This window comes from Drosophila virilis, chromosome 2 (assembly GCF_030788295.1).
Source record: "Drosophila virilis strain 15010-1051.87 chromosome 2, Dvir_AGI_RSII-ME, whole genome shotgun sequence".
Taxonomy (NCBI): Eukaryota; Metazoa; Arthropoda; class Insecta; order Diptera; family Drosophilidae; genus Drosophila; species Drosophila virilis.
In genome coordinates, this window is record NC_091544.1 from 32,589,429 (window position 1) to 32,606,073 (window position 16,645).

Consider the following 16,645-nt stretch of genomic DNA (forward strand, 5'->3'; position numbering starts at 1 on the left):
ATATCCTCTGCAATTAATTTAAGACGTGTTTTACACTTTTCCCAAATCATAAATTTTCTGCAGAAAATCGTGTTGGGAGAACGAAAGTTTCAATGACTTGACTCAAAACTATGAAACATTTCCGTAAAATGTTGTGTATAATAAGTTTTGTATACCATTTGTCAACCTTAAATTGATTTTCAAAGATCTTTGTGAAAATTCCGCTTCAAGATCATTGTCAAATACTTTTCCAAAAATTCACGGGGGTCAAAGATTATTCGTGCCTAAGCCAGTTTATCGGATTCAATTCAAATTTTTAGACTCTTCTTTACACACAATAATGAAAAAGATTTTAAACTATAATGGAAGTTCACACTTGGGTAATAAATTGAAGGAAAGACTGATTCAAAATTTCAAATATTTATATTATTTTGATTTATATGCAAATTATAATTTGAAACGTGAGGTTTACATACATGGATAGCATGGGTAGAAAAATCAAAAAGGAACGGATATCTTCGTCACGCTGAAGATTTAATACCCTTTTGGACATTTGCCTTGCCGAAATTTGACCGATTCTTCCTATGCAGCTACATTATATAATTGCTGCGATCTTGATAAGATTTAAGCGTATATATAAGCAGCATACTTGAAAAGTAAATGTCGCGGATCGTCAAAATATCATGATAAACCAAAAAGTTGTACTCACAAAAAGCTTCTTTTCGATGAATCGTTCCTATGGGAGCTGTATAATATTTATTTGTTAATGGTCGACAAAAAAGATAATTATTCAATTAATCCAATTATGAAAAATAAAGGTTAAATCCTAATGAAAATACGCAATTTTCTATGACCCTCTTGACAGTTATTTTGTCAGTGTCTCTATTAGAACCTACATCTATGAAGAAGGATGTTAGTAGAGAAAAAAGGGTTCTTAAGTAAACATTAAAAATAATCTTAATTTACTATATTGTTTGAGAAAATACAATAAATGGAAAAAAGGATAGAAAGAAGTTATTAATAGATATATAGGGTGTTAAGTTGACAGGATCTAGAGATGGGGATGGCAAGTTATGGTCTGATAGCTATAGTGGTCCGATGTGAAAAAGATTCTTTATGTATGACACACGAGCCCAGGGAAGTTACTAGGCCAGAGTTTTATACCCTGAACCCATTGAAAATGGGTAAATGGGTATATTGTATTTGTGCAATATGCAAATGTATGGAACAGGCAGAAGGAAGCATCTCCAAGGATCTCAGAACCTATAAGAGCTAGAGAAATATTAGATGTAGGGCCTCCTAGTGCCTGCGCAGATCGAGTTTGTTTCCGATAATCGATAACTTACTCCGTTTACCAAGCAATCGATAAAAATATATATCGACATGCTGTTTTTTAAGCAAATTGGGTAAATAATAAGAGCTAGAGTCACCAAACATGATATGTTGCCTCTAGAATATTATATATATGTCAAGTATCTTTCATTTTATACCTATCGCCACCTCCCCCTTACCACCCCAGATCTATAGCTATAAATCAAGTTAATAACCCAACTTTTATTGCCAACCAATTTATGCCACAATTTAAATGCAATTGAATTTTTCAGAAACCACAAATACTCTATCGTACAATAAGATATACTGTAGAAAATTTCATTTCGGTTAAGAAAACCCCAAAGTTATATGTATCTGCGCAATTGGATGGCACAGCTAGCGAATACTTCAATAATTTCTGTATATACACATCCAGGCGCGTCTGCTTCGCATTCTATCGCATTCTATCGCATTCTAACAGCATTTTCGTTGGTTTTTTTTCTTTTTCTCGATAGTTTTTAATTAGTTGTGTGGCTGTTGAGTGGAGTCTACAGCAAGTAATGCGGTCAGTTGCGAGTTCGAACCCTGCCAAGGGAACTTTTTTTTATTTTATTTAATTTGGTGTTGGAATAAGAGGGCTCAGGGTATTCCTTAGTGAGGAACTCCCGACTAGAACCTCTTACTTGTTTAACCTGAAATGGCTAGTTCGCATAGAAACACACAGACGGACAGATGGACAGACGGACATGGGCATATCAACTCGGTCATGGGGTCGGAGATGTCTCTTTCTATGCGTTACACATTTCATGTGTATATGATATATGGTATATGTATATATTATTAGGTGATTTAGACCTATTCAAGACAGATATGTCGTTTCTATACCTTAAACAACTTGTAAATGGATACAATCCTTATTGGGATATTCTTTTAATAGGGACATGGAAGCATCTCTGGGCCCACAAAGTATGCTTTATCAGGACGACACGCAGAGCCGATATAGCCATCCATGTCCGTCTGTTTGTCTGGCTGAATAAGAGCGTCGATATTGGACAATATAAAATCAACTTGACTCGACTGTACGCAGACCGAGAGTTCATTTTTGTTCAGTATTTCCTCCCAATCTCATAGCATCGATAAGAATCGATTTAGATTCTTGGCTTATTGTTAAAAGGCCTAAACACATCATGCCATCATACCCCAAATTCAGGAAACACTCATGAGAAGAAGGGATAAACCTAAATACGTCCAGTAATACCTAAGATCGTTAGTAAGTAGTTCTTTTTCCGAATGTTATTAAATCAGTTAGAAAAGGTAAATCCTCGCAAAATGACAGGGTATGCAAAGGTAGCTGAATATAGAGTATCTCCTAGTCGGGTTCATCCACTTATATCAATAACATTTCGGGGATTTCCATGCGGATTTGCCCGTCGATTCGTTTTACCTCCCCAAATATTATACAGCGAGTCCTTTTTAGCAAGGACAAATCAAAGACAATTGAGTTTCTTTTTTTGAAAATAATAAATTAATGTTTTATTCTATAATTTGTTGCTAACTTAGGAATAGTTTAACAATTAATTCTCTTAACTAGTGAGTGTTTGGCATAAAATGAGATATCTCAACCAAAAACCTTGATCAGTCTGAGGAACATAAAGCTAAAACTAAATACTAGAATGCTGGGGAATGCAATTTAATCGACTTCCTCCACGGTGGGTCCTTGGTAGCCACCGGCACCACCAAAGCCGCCCGCCTGCTGACCACAGTTGGCGTTTCCTTGAGGCTGTCCCTGCTGGTGGAGCTTGGTCATGATGGGAGAGCAGTGCTGGGTGAGCTCTTTTAGTTTGTACTCGAACTCCTCCTTGTCGGCTGTGGTGTTGGCGTCGAGCCACTTGACGGTCTCGCTGCACTTGTCCAGCACGGAGGACTTATCGCTGTCACTCAGCTTGTCAGGACTGGCCTGCTCCACGGCCTGCTTGACGCCGAAGACGTAGCTCTCGAGGCTGTTGCGAGCCGTGATGCGCTCTCGGTGCTTCTCATCCTCGTCCGCGTAGCGCTCGGCCTCGTTCACCATGCGGTCGATCTCTGCCTGCGAGAGGCGGCCCTTGTCGTTCTTGATGGTAATGTTCTTGGCCTTACCGGTGCTCATCTCCTTGGCCGTCACGTTCAGGATACCATTGGCGTCCATGTCGAAGGTGACCTCGATTTGGGGCACGCCGCGCGGTGCCGGCGGTATGCCAGACAAATCGAACGTGCCCAGCGAATTGTTGTGCTGCGTGAGGGCGCGCTCGCCCTCGTACACCTGAATGGAGACGCCCGGCTGGTTGTCAGAGTACGTTGAGAAGGTCTTCGTCTGCTTGCACGGGATCCGGGAGTTGCGTTCAATCAGCTTGGTCATGACGCCGCCGGCAGTCTCGATGCCCAACGAAAGGGGCGCAACGTCCACCAGGAGCACGTCCTGGATCTTGCCGCTCTGGTCGCCGCTAAGTATGGCTGCTTGGACTGCGGCGCCATAGGCCACCGCCTCGTCGGGATTGATGGAAAGGTTGAGGCTCTTGCCGCCGAAGAACTGCTGAAGCAGGCTCTGCACCTTGGGAATGCGTGTCGAGCCACCGACGAGCACAATATCGTGGATCTGCTGCTTGTCCATCTTGGCATCGTTGAGCGCCTTCTCCACTGGCGCCAGTGTGTTGCGGAACAGATCGGCGCACAGCTCCTCGAACCGGGCACGGCTCACCTTCGTGTAGAAGTCGTGGCCCTCGAACAGCGCGTCCACCTCAATGGTAGCTTCTGTGCTCGACGAGAGCGTGCGCTTGGCTCGCTCCGCCGCAGTGCGCAGGCGGCGCAGGGCGCGAGGATTGGAGCGCAGATCCTTCTTGTACTTGCGCTTAAACTCCTCCGCCAGATGGGTTACCAGTCTGTTGTCAAAGTCCTCGCCGCCCAAATGTGTGTCTCCAGCCGTTGACCGCACCTCGAACAGTGAGCCCTCGTCGATGGTTAGAATGGAGACATCAAAGGTGCCGCCGCCCAGATCGAAGATCAAAACATTGCGTTCGCCCTTCAGATTCTTGTCCAGGCCATAGGCCAGTGCCGCCGCCGTCGGCTCGTTGATGATCCTCAGCACGTTCAGTCCGGCTATGTGGCCGGCATCTTTGGTAGCCTGGCGCTGCGAGTCGTTGAAATAGGCGGGCACTGTGATGACCGCGTCTGTGATGCTTTGGCCCAGGTACGCCTCCGCCGTTTCCTTCATCTTCACCAGCACCATCGAGCTAATCTCCTCGGGCGCAAAACGCTTCTGCTCCCCCTTAAACTCGACGCCAATCTTGGGCTTGCCTCCGTCGCTGACCACCTTGAAGGGCCAGTGCTTGATGTCCTCCGCTATCTTCGGATCATCGTACCTGCGACCAATCAGACGCTTCGCATCGAATACTGTGTTCTTGGGGTTCATCGCCACCTGGTTCTTGGCCGCGTCGCCAATGAGACGCTCCGAATCTGTGAAAGCCACATAGCTGGGTGTCGTCCTATTGCCCTGGTCATTGGCAATTATCTCCACCTTGCCATGCTGATAGACACCCACGCACGAGTACGTGGTGCCCAAATCAATACCAATGGCTGGCATTCTCTGTTCTGTGTGTTCTCCTTGATTCTTCGCTCGATATAAATTGCGTTTACTTGTTTTTCTTGTGCAAATCTCTTCCTTCTTGTTGTTCAAACGGTTATTTTCACTTGAATTTTACTTATTCTTCAGTTAAAATTCTTTTAAATCGTTTAGTTTGTGTTTTTAGCTTGTTCAGCTAGTCGCTTGTTTTGGTTTGTGATGTTATCACGTCGCTTGCTTGAATTCAATTGTGGCGAAGAGAAAATTTCAGCCGTATTTATACCCCGGCGCTCTCTTTTCGAAATTTCTCGACGCTCTCTTCTCGAAACGCGTCGAACGACGCGTACATTCGATGCGTTTGCTTATGTGTTAGAGGGAGAGGGAACAGCTCGAATATGCTTCGATTTTTCTAGAGCCAACCTTCTTTTGTTAGTGTTTTGTCGATAGAGCGAGAGGGAAAGAGAGTAACGGTTGTGCGTTTTGACCTACAGCAACAATTGGTATTTACCTTTTCCATTATAGAAAATTCACACGAACTTAAAGATTGTTGGCAACTGTTTTGTTATATTTTGTTATATTTAACAAAATGCTAATAATAGATAGATGTATGAATTTTATTTATGTGCGAATGCGAATTCGAATGCGAATGCTGACTTGATTGGCTATTTTTGGAACCAAATTTAGATACATATACATGTCCATAAATATGTTTGAATCGAAAAACTCGTTCTATGCATGTGAATGCTAATCTAGTTGTCATTTAAAGTTTGTTGCTGCTTTAACGACGTGTAAATCAACAAATATATACACTATAGCAAATAAACCGAACTGGGCTCCCTAGTTTTTGCTAGGTAATAAGTGTATTTAGTTTTCTATATAGAAAACGTGTTCTGACTGAATGATCGGGGATTAAAATGCGGCCCGTGAACCTTAAATATTCAATATAGCTAGATGGGGTTTTCGGAATTTCCACCCACAAGTGGGGAAAATAAGCGGAAACGGTTGTGTGAAACTAAATGTTTATCAGCCGATTGACCTCAAATTTATTTTGAAAGATAATTATAACGAGAAAGAAATGCTATCTTCGGCACACCGAAGATATAATACCCTTGCAGACCCAACCTTTTCATAATGCTTATAGTATCTAAGAAGCACAGGGAAAATATTTAATGCCGAGTTTGGTCAAAATATCTTGTTAAACAAAAGAGGTTTCTAATCAAAAGCCTAGTTCTCGACCGATCGTTCCTATGGCTGATATACAATATAGTAGTCCGAAATAAATAATATTTTACAAAAATGAAGGAAGCTTAGGAAAATCTTAAAATGCCGTGTTTAATCAAAATATCTTGAATGACAAAAAAGTTTTCCATACAACAACTTAATTTTCGACAAATCGTTCATATGGCAGCTATATGATATAATGGTTCGACCTTAAAAGGATTTCTCCTATATATGAGGAGTATAGTAACACTAATAAATGCCGAGTTTGGTCAAGATATCTTGATAAACAAAATGTTTTTTCATACAACAACTTTACTTTCGACCGATTTTTCCTATGGCAGCTATATTATTATATAGTGGTCCGATCCAGCTGGTTTTGACATATGTGCTGCGTGCAACAGAAAGAGGAACTTCTGCAAAGTTTCATAAAGATAGCTTTGAAACTGAGAGACTAGTTCGCATAGAAACAGACAGACGGACAGACGGGCAGACGAACAGACGGACTTGGCTATATCGACTCGGCTGTTGATGCTGATAAAGATATATATACTTTATGGGGTCGGTGATGTCTCCTTCTATGCGTTACTCATTTCACGACAAAATTATAATATCCTCTGCAATTAATTTAAGACGTGTTTTACACTTTTCCCAAATCATAAATTTTCTGCAGAAAATCGTGTTGGGAGAACGAAAGTTTCAATGACTTGACTCAAAACTATGAAACATTTCCGTAAAATGTTGTGTATAATAAGTTTTGTATACCATTTGTCAACCTTAAATTGATTTTCAAAGATCTTTGTGAAAATTCCGCTTCAAGATCATTGTCAAATACTTTTCCAAAAATTCACGGGGGTCAAAGATTATTCGTGCCTAAGCCAGTTTATCGGATTCAATTCAAATTTTTAGACTCTTCTTTACACACAATAATGAAAAAGATTTTAAACTATAATGGAAGTTCACACTTGGGTAATAAATTGAAGGAAAGACTGATTCAAAATTTCAAATATTTATATTATTTTGATTTATATGCAAATTATAATTTGAAACGTGAGGTTTACATACATGGATAGCATGGGTAGAAAAATCAAAAAGGAACGGATATCTTCGTCACGCTGAAGATTTAATACCCTTTTGGACATTTGCCTTGCCGAAATTTGACCGATTCTTCCTATGCAGCTACATTATATAATTGCTGCGATCTTGATAAGATTTAAGCGTATATATAAGCAGCATACTTGAAAAGTAAATGTCGCGGATCGTCAAAATATCATGATAAACCAAAAAGTTGTACTCACAAAAAGCTTCTTTTCGATGAATCGTTCCTATGGGAGCTGTATAATATTTATTTGTTAATGGTCGACAAAAAAGATAATTATTCAATTAATCCAATTATGAAAAATAAAGGTTAAATCCTAATGAAAATACGCAATTTTCTATGACCCTCTTGACAGTTATTTTGTCAGTGTCTCTATTAGAACCTACATCTATGAAGAAGGATGTTAGTAGAGAAAAAAGGGTTCTTAAGTAAACATTAAAAATAATCTTAATTTACTATATTGTTTGAGAAAATACAATAAATGGAAAAAAGGATAGAAAGAAGTTATTAATAGATATATAGGGTGTTAAGTTGACAGGATCTAGAGATGGGGATGGCAAGTTATGGTCTGATAGCTATAGTGGTCCGATGTGAAAAAGATTCTTTATGTATGACACACGAGCCCAGGGAAGTTACTAGGCCAGAGTTTTATACCCTGAACCCATTGAAAATGGGTAAATGGGTATATTGTATTTGTGCAATATGCAAATGTATGGAACAGGCAGAAGGAAGCATCTCCAAGGATCTCAGAACCTATAAGAGCTAGAGAAATATTAGATGTAGGGCCTCCTAGTGCCTGCGCAGATCGAGTTTGTTTCCGATAATCGATAACTTACTCCGTTTACCAAGCAATCGATAAAAATATATATCGACATGCTGTTTTTTAAGCAAATTGGGTAAATAATAAGAGCTAGAGTCACCAAACATGATATGTTGCCTCTAGAATATTATATATATGTCAAGTATCTTTCATTTTATACCTATCGCCACCTCCCCCTTACCACCCCAGATCTATAGCTATAAATCAAGTTAATAACCCAACTTTTATTGCCAACCAATTTATGCCACAATTTAAATGCAATTGAATTTTTCAGAAACCACAAATACTCTATCGTACAATAAGATATACTGTAGAAAATTTCATTTCGGTTAAGAAAACCCCAAAGTTATATGTATCTGCGCAATTGGATGGCACAGCTAGCGAATACTTCAATAATTTCTGTATATACACATCCAGGCGCGTCTGCTTCGCATTCTATCGCATTCTATCGCATTCTAACAGCATTTTCGTTGGTTTTTTTTCTTTTTCTCGATAGTTTTTAATTAGTTGTGTGGCTGTTGAGTGGAGTCTACAGCAAGTAATGCGGTCAGTTGCGAGTTCGAACCCTGCCAAGGGAACTTTTTTTTATTTTATTTAATTTGGTGTTGGAATAAGAGGGTTCAGGGTATTCCTTAGTGAGGAACTCCCGACTAGAACCTCTTACTTGTTTAACCTGAAATGGCTAGTTCGCATAGAAACACACAGACGGACAGATGGACAGACGGACATGGGCATATCAACTCGGTCATGGGGTCGGAGATGTCTCTTTCTATGCGTTACACATTTCATGTGTATATGATATATGGTATATGTATATATTATTAGGTGATTTAGACCTATTCAAGACAGATATGTCGTTTCTATACCTTAAACAACTTGTAAATGGATACAATCCTTATTGGGATATTCTTTTAATAGGGACATGGAAGCATCTCTGGGCCCACAAAGTATGCTTTATCAGGACGACACGCAGAGCCGATATATCCATGTCCGCCTGTTTGTCTGGCTGAATAAGAGCGTCGATATTGGACAATATAAAATCAACTTGACTCGACTGTACGCAGACCGAGAGTTCATTTTTGTTCAGTATTTCCTCCCAATCTCATAGCATCGATAAGAATCGATTTAGATTCTTGGCTTATTGTTAAAAGGCCTAAACACATCATACCATCATACCCCAAATTCAGGAAACACTCATGAGAAGAAGGGATAAACCTGAATACGTCCAGTAATACCTAAGATCGTTAGTAAGTAGTTCTTTTTCCGAATGTTATTAAATCAGTTAGAAAAGGTAAATCCTCGCAAAATGACAGGGTATGCAAAGGTAGTTAGGGGCTGAATATAGAGTATCTCCTAGTCGGGGATTTTCATGCGGATTTGCCCGTCGATTCGTTTTACCTCCCCAAATATTATACAGCGAGTCCTTTTCAGCAAGGACAAGTCAAAGACAATTGAGTTTCTTTTTTTGAAAATAATAAATTAATGTTTTATTCTATAATTTGTTGCTAACTTAGGAATAGTTTAACAATTAATTCTCTTAACTAGTGAGTGTTTGGCATAAAATGAGATATCTCAACCAAAAACCTTGATCAGTCGGAGGAACATAAAGCTTCAACTAAATACTAGAATGCTGGGGAATGCAATTTAATCGACTTCCTCCACGGTGGGTCCTTGGTAGCCACCGGCACCACCAAAGCCGCCCGCCTGCTGACCACAGTTGGCGTTTCCTTGAGGCTGTCCCTGCTGGTGGAGCTTGGTCATGATGGGAGAGCAGTGCTGGGTGAGCTCTTTTAGTTTGTACTCGAACTCCTCCTTGTCGGCTGTGGTGTTGGCGTCGAGCCACTTGACGGTCTCGCTGCACTTGTCCAGCACGGAGGACTTATCGCTGTCACTCAGCTTGTCAGGACTGGCCTGCTCCACGGCCTGCTTGACGCCGAAGACGTAGCTCTCGAGGCTGTTGCGAGCCGTGATGCGCTCTCGGTGCTTCTCATCCTCGTCCGCGTAGCGCTCGGCCTCGTTCACCATGCGGTCGATCTCTGCCTGCGAGAGGCGGCCCTTGTCGTTCTTGATGGTAATGTTCTTGGCCTTGCCGGTGCTCATCTCCTTGGCCGTCACGTTCAGGATACCATTGGCGTCCATGTCGAAGGTGACCTCGATTTGGGGCACGCCGCGCGGTGCCGGCGGTATGCCAGACAAATCGAACGTGCCCAGCGAATTGTTGTGCTGCGTGAGGGCGCGCTCGCCCTCGTACACCTGAATGGAGACGCCCGGCTGGTTGTCAGAGTACGTTGAGAAGGTCTTCGTCTGCTTGCACGGGATCCGGGAGTTGCGTTCAATCAGCTTGGTCATGACGCCGCCGGCAGTCTCGATGCCCAACGAAAGGGGCGCAACGTCCACCAGGAGCACGTCCTGGATCTTGCCGCTCTGGTCGCCGCTAAGTATGGCTGCTTGGACTGCGGCGCCATAGGCCACCGCCTCGTCGGGATTGATGGAAAGGTTGAGGCTCTTGCCGCCGAAGAACTGCTGAAGCAGGCTCTGCACCTTGGGAATGCGTGTCGAGCCACCGACGAGCACAATATCGTGGATCTGCTGCTTGTCCATCTTGGCATCGTTGAGCGCCTTCTCCACTGGCGCCAGTGTGTTGCGGAACAGATCGGCGCACAGCTCCTCGAACCGGGCACGGCTCACCTTCGTGTAGAAGTCGTGGCCCTCGAACAGCGCGTCCACCTCAATGGTAGCTTCTGTGCTCGACGAGAGCGTGCGCTTGGCTCGCTCCGCCGCAGTGCGCAGGCGGCGCAGGGCGCGAGGATTGGAGCGCAGATCCTTCTTGTACTTGCGCTTAAACTCCTCCGCCAGATGGGTTACCAGTCTGTTGTCAAAGTCCTCGCCGCCCAAATGTGTGTCTCCAGCCGTTGACCGCACCTCGAACAGTGAGCCCTCGTCGATGGTTAGAATGGAGACATCAAAGGTGCCGCCGCCCAGATCGAAGATCAAAACATTGCGTTCGCCCTTCAGATTCTTGTCCAGGCCATAGGCCAGTGCCGCCGCCGTCGGCTCGTTGATGATCCTCAGCACGTTCAGTCCGGCTATGTGGCCGGCATCTTTGGTAGCCTGGCGCTGCGAGTCGTTGAAATAGGCGGGCACTGTGATGACCGCGTCTGTGATGCTTTGGCCCAGGTACGCCTCCGCCGTTTCCTTCATCTTCACCAGCACCATCGAGCTAATCTCCTCGGGCGCAAAACGCTTCTGCTCCCCCTTAAACTCGACGCCAATCTTGGGCTTGCCTCCGTCGCTGACCACCTTGAAGGGCCAGTGCTTGATGTCCTCCGCTATCTTCGGATCATCGTACCTGCGACCAATCAGACGCTTCGCATCGAATACTGTGTTCTTGGGGTTCATCGCCACCTGGTTCTTGGCCGCGTCGCCAATGAGACGCTCCGAATCTGTGAAAGCCACATAGCTGGGTGTCGTCCTATTGCCCTGGTCATTGGCAATTATCTCCACCTTGCCATGCTGATAGACACCCACGCACGAGTACGTGGTGCCCAAATCAATACCAATGGCTGGCATTCTCTGTTCTGTGTGTTCTCCTTGATTCTTCGCTCGATATAAATTGCGTTTACTTGTTTTTCTTGTGCAAATCTCTTCCTTCTTGTTGTTCAAACGGTTATTTTCACTTGAATTTTACTTATTCTTCAGTTAAAATTCTTTTAAATCGTTTAGTTTGTGTTTTTAGCTTGTTCAGCTAGTCGCTTGTTTTGGTTTGTGATGTTATCACGTCGCTTGCTTGAATTCAATTGTGGCGAAGAGAAAATTTCAGCCGTATTTATACCCCGGCGCTCTCTTTTCGAATTTTCTCGACGCTCTCTTCTCGAAACGCGTCGAACGACGCGTACATTCGATGTATTTGCTTATGTGTTAGAGGGAGAGGGAACAGCTCGAATATGTTTCGATTTTTCTAGAAGGTTGGGTTTGTTATTGTTTAGAAGAGTGAGAGAGAGTTTTACTTGACCTGCGGCAACAATTGGTATTTACCTTTTATCCATTCTAGAAAATTCACACGAACTTAAAGATTGTTGGCAAAAATATATAATTTTGTTATATTTAACTATTTTCAATTAATAAATGTACAATCTGGAAAATATGAATTTTTCGCTTTGTCAAAACAATTTCTTGACATTTTATTTGCCAGTATATAAATGTGCTAACGCTTAATAGTAAATACGCTCCTAGAGTATAGGCATGAAAGTTGTCACTGTATTCCCAACTACATGTACATATGTATATGCATACATATAATTACATACATACATATGTATCTGACCATTTAGTTTTTACTCGATTTATTTTTATGCATGATTGCAAAGTAGAATATGCTTGCTGTGCCAACACTTTTGTGTGTGTCTGTATGTATATGTACATATGCACACATAAACATACAAATACAAATGTATGTAAGTGGTCAATGAACTTAATAAAATGATTAGCAAAAAAAAAAACTTTAATTGGCGCTTAGATTAGTATTCACGTGCATACAACTAGTTTTTGAGTACATTATGACTTACAAACGTGAAATCCAAATATAACCAACAAGGTCAGCAATCGCAAATAATTCATACATGTACAAACATACATACATACATATTAAGAGCAATGTGTTAAATATAAAAAGCAATTCGCTTTTGCCAACAATCTCTAGGTTCGTGTGAATTTTCTAGAATGGATAATAGGTAAACACCAATTGTTGCTGTAGGTCAAAACGCACAACCGTTACTCTCTTTCCCTCTCGCTCTATCAACAAAACACTAACAAAAGAAGGTTGGCTCTAGAAAAATCGAAGCATATTCGAGCTGTTCCCTCTCCCTCTAACACATAAGCAAACGCATCGAATGTACGCGTCGTTCGACGCGTTTCGAGAAGAGAGCGTCGAGAAATTTCGAAAAGAGAGCGCCGGGGTATAAATACGGCTGAAATTTTCTCTTCGCCACAATTGAATTCAAGCAAGCGACGTGATAACATCACAAACCAAAACAAGCGACTAGCTGAACAAGCTAAAAACACAAACTAAACGATTTAAAATAATTTTAACTGAAGAATAAGTAAAATTCAAGTGAAAATAACCGTTTGAACAACAAGAAGGAAGAGATTTGCACAAGAAAAACAAGTAAACGCAATTTATATCGAGCGAAGAATCAAGGAGAACACACAGAACAGAGAATGCCAGCCATTGGTATTGATTTGGGCACCACGTACTCGTGCGTGGGTGTCTATCAGCATGGCAAGGTGGAGATAATTGCCAATGACCAGGGCAATAGGACGACACCCAGCTATGTGGCTTTCACAGATTCGGAGCGTCTCATTGGCGACGCGGCCAAGAACCAGGTGGCGATGAACCCCAAGAACACAGTATTCGATGCGAAGCGTCTGATTGGTCGCAGGTACGATGATCCGAAGATAGCGGAGGACATCAAGCACTGGCCCTTCAAGGTTGTCAGCGACGGAGGCAAGCCCAAGATTGGCGTCGAGTTTAAGGGGGAGCAGAAGCGTTTTGCGCCCGAGGAGATTAGCTCGATGGTGCTGGTGAAGATGAAGGAAACGGCGGAGGCGTACCTGGGCCAAAGCATCACAGACGCGGTCATCACAGTGCCCGCCTATTTCAACGACTCGCAGCGCCAGGCTACCAAAGATGCCGGCCACATAGCCGGACTGAACGTGCTGAGGATCATCAACGAGCCGACGGCGGCGGCACTGGCCTATGGCCTGGACAAGAATCTGAAGGGCGAACGCAATGTTTTGATCTTCGATCTGGGCGGCGGCACCTTTGATGTCTCCATTCTAACCATCGACGAGGGCTCACTGTTCGAGGTGCGGTCAACGGCTGGAGACACACATTTGGGCGGCGAGGACTTTGACAACAGACTGGTAACCCATCTGGCGGAGGAGTTTAAGCGCAAGTACAAGAAGGATCTGCGCTCCAATCCTCGCGCCCTGCGCCGCCTGCGCACTGCGGCGGAGCGAGCCAAGCGCACGCTCTCGTCGAGCACAGAAGCTACCATTGAGGTGGACGCGCTGTTCGAGGGCCACGACTTCTACACGAAGGTGAGCCGTGCCCGGTTCGAGGAGCTGTGCGCCGATCTGTTCCGCAACACACTGGCGCCAGTGGAGAAGGCGCTCAACGATGCCAAGATGGACAAGCAGCAGATCCACGATATTGTGCTCGTCGGTGGCTCGACACGCATTCCCAAGGTGCAGAGCCTGCTTCAGCAGTTCTTCGGCGGCAAGAGCCTCAACCTTTCCATCAATCCCGACGAGGCGGTGGCCTATGGCGCCGCAGTCCAAGCAGCCATACTTAGCGGCGACCAGAGCGGCAAGATCCAGGACGTGCTCCTGGTGGACGTTGCGCCCCTTTCGTTGGGCATCGAGACTGCCGGCGGCGTCATGACCAAGCTGATTGAACGCAACTCCCGGATCCCGTGCAAGCAGACGAAGACCTTCTCAACGTACTCTGACAACCAGCCGGGCGTCTCCATTCAGGTGTACGAGGGCGAGCGCGCCCTCACGCAGCACAACAATTCGCTGGGCACGTTCGATTTGTCTGGCATACCGCCGGCACCGCGCGGCGTGCCCCAAATCGAGGTCACCTTCGACATGGACGCCAATGGTATCCTGAACGTGACGGCCAAGGAGATGAGCACCGGCAAGGCCAAGAACATTACCATCAAGAACGACAAGGGCCGCCTCTCGCAGGCAGAGATCGACCGCATGGTGAACGAGGCCGAGCGCTACGCGGACGAGGATGAGAAGCACCGAGAGCGCATCACGGCTCGCAACAGCCTCGAGAGCTACGTCTTCGGCGTCAAGCAGGCCGTGGAGCAGGCCAGTCCTGACAAGCTGAGTGACAGCGATAAGTCCTCCGTGCTGGACAAGTGCAGCGAGACCGTCAAGTGGCTCGACGCCAACACCACAGCCGACAAGGAGGAGTTCGAGTACAAACTAAAAGAGCTCACCCAGCACTGCTCTCCCATCATGACCAAGCTCCACCAGCAGGGACAGCCTCAAGGAAACGCCAACTGTGGTCAGCAGGCGGGCGGCTTTGGTGGTGCCGGTGGCTACCAAGGACCCACCGTGGAGGAAGTCGATTAAATTGCATTCCCCAGCATTCTAGTATTTAGTTGAAGCTTTATGTTCCTCCGACTGATCAAGGTTTTTGGTTGAGATATCTCATTTTATGCCAAACACTCACTAGTTAAGAGAATTAATTGTTAAACTATTCCTAAGTTAGCAACAAATTATAGAATAAAACATTAATTTATTATTTTCAAAAAAAGAAACTCAATTGTCTTTGACTTGTCCTTGCTGAAAAGGACTCGCTGTATAATATTTGGGGAGGTAAAACGAATCGACGGGCAAATCCGCATGAAAATCCCCGACTAGGAGATACTCTATATTCAGCCCCTAACTACCTTTGCATACCCTGTCATTTTGCGAGGATTTACCTTTTCTAACTGATTTAATAACATTCGGAAAAAGAACTACTTACTAACGATCTTAGGTATTACTGGACGTATTCAGGTTTATCCCTTCTTCTCATGAGTGTTTCCTGAATTTGGGGTATGATGGTATGATGTGTTTAGGCCTTTTAACAATAAGCCAAGAATCTAAATCGATTCTTATCGATGCTATGAGATTGGGAGGAAATACTGAACAAAAATGAACTCTCGGTCTGCGTACAGTCGAGTCAAGTTGATTTTATATTGTCCAATATCGACGCTCTTATTCAGCCAGACAAACAGGCGGACATGGATATATCGGCTCTGCGTGTCGTCCTGATAAAGCATACTTTGTGGGCCCAGAGATGCTTCCATGTCCCTATTAAAAGAATATCCCAATAAGGATTGTATCCATTTACAAGTTGTTTAAGGTATAGAAACGACATATCTGTCTTGAATAGGTCTAAATCACCAAATAATATATACATATACCATATATCATATACACATGAAATGTGTAACGCATAGAAAGAGACATCTCCGACCCCATGACCGAGTTGATATGCCCATGTCCGTCTGTCCATCTGTCCGTCTGTGTGTTTCTATGCGAACTAGTCATTTCAGGTTAAACAAGTAAGAGGTTCTAGTCGGGAGTTCCTCACTAAGGAATACCCTGAACCCTCTTATTCCAACACCAAATTAAATAAAATAAAAAAAAGTTCCCTTGGCAGGGTTCGAACTCGCAACTGACCGCATTACTTGCTGTAGACTCCACTCAACAGCCACACAACTAATTAAAAACTATCGAGAAAAAGAAAAAAAACCAACGAAAATGCTGTTAGAATGCGATAGAATGCGATAGAATGCGAAGCAGACGCGCCTAAATGTGTATATACAGAAGTTATTGAAGTATTCGCTAGCTGTGCCATCCAATTGCGCAGATACATATAACTTTGGGTTTTTCTTAACCGACCTTTATGAAATTTTCTACAGTATATCTTATTGTACGATAGAGTATTTGTGGTTTCTGAAAAATTCAATTGCATTTAAATTGTGGCATAAATTGGTTGGCAATAAAAGTTGGGTTATTAACTTGATTTATAGCTATAGATCTGGGGTGGTAACGGGGAGGT

General features: G+C 43.6%; 3 protein-coding genes across 3 annotated transcripts; 1 reads left to right on the forward strand and 2 right to left on the reverse strand.

Annotated features, from left to right (window-relative positions):
• Positions 1-2,792: 2,792 nt before the first annotated feature.
• On the reverse strand, positions 2,793-5,146 carry LOC6632685 (major heat shock 70 kDa protein Ba). Its single transcript, XM_032433739.2, has one exon. It carries the CDS (start codon positions 4,904-4,906, stop codon positions 2,981-2,983), a length of 1,926 nt encoding a protein of 641 aa, XP_032289630.1. The 5' UTR covers positions 4,907-5,146; the 3' UTR covers positions 2,793-2,980.
• Positions 5,147-9,478: 4,332 nt separating this feature from the next.
• LOC6637075 (major heat shock 70 kDa protein Ba) lies at positions 9,479-11,835 on the reverse strand. The gene has a single exon (XM_002060454.4). The coding sequence runs from the start codon at positions 11,590-11,592 to the stop codon at positions 9,667-9,669; it is 1,926 nt and encodes a 641-aa protein (XP_002060490.3). The 5' UTR covers positions 11,593-11,835; the 3' UTR covers positions 9,479-9,666.
• Positions 11,836-13,003: 1,168 nt separating this feature from the next.
• Positions 13,004-15,353, forward strand: LOC6632688 (major heat shock 70 kDa protein Ba). The gene has a single exon (XM_032433740.2). The coding sequence runs from the start codon at positions 13,240-13,242 to the stop codon at positions 15,163-15,165; it is 1,926 nt and encodes a 641-aa protein (XP_032289631.1). The 5' UTR covers positions 13,004-13,239; the 3' UTR covers positions 15,166-15,353.
• Positions 15,354-16,645: the final 1,292 nt, after the last annotated feature.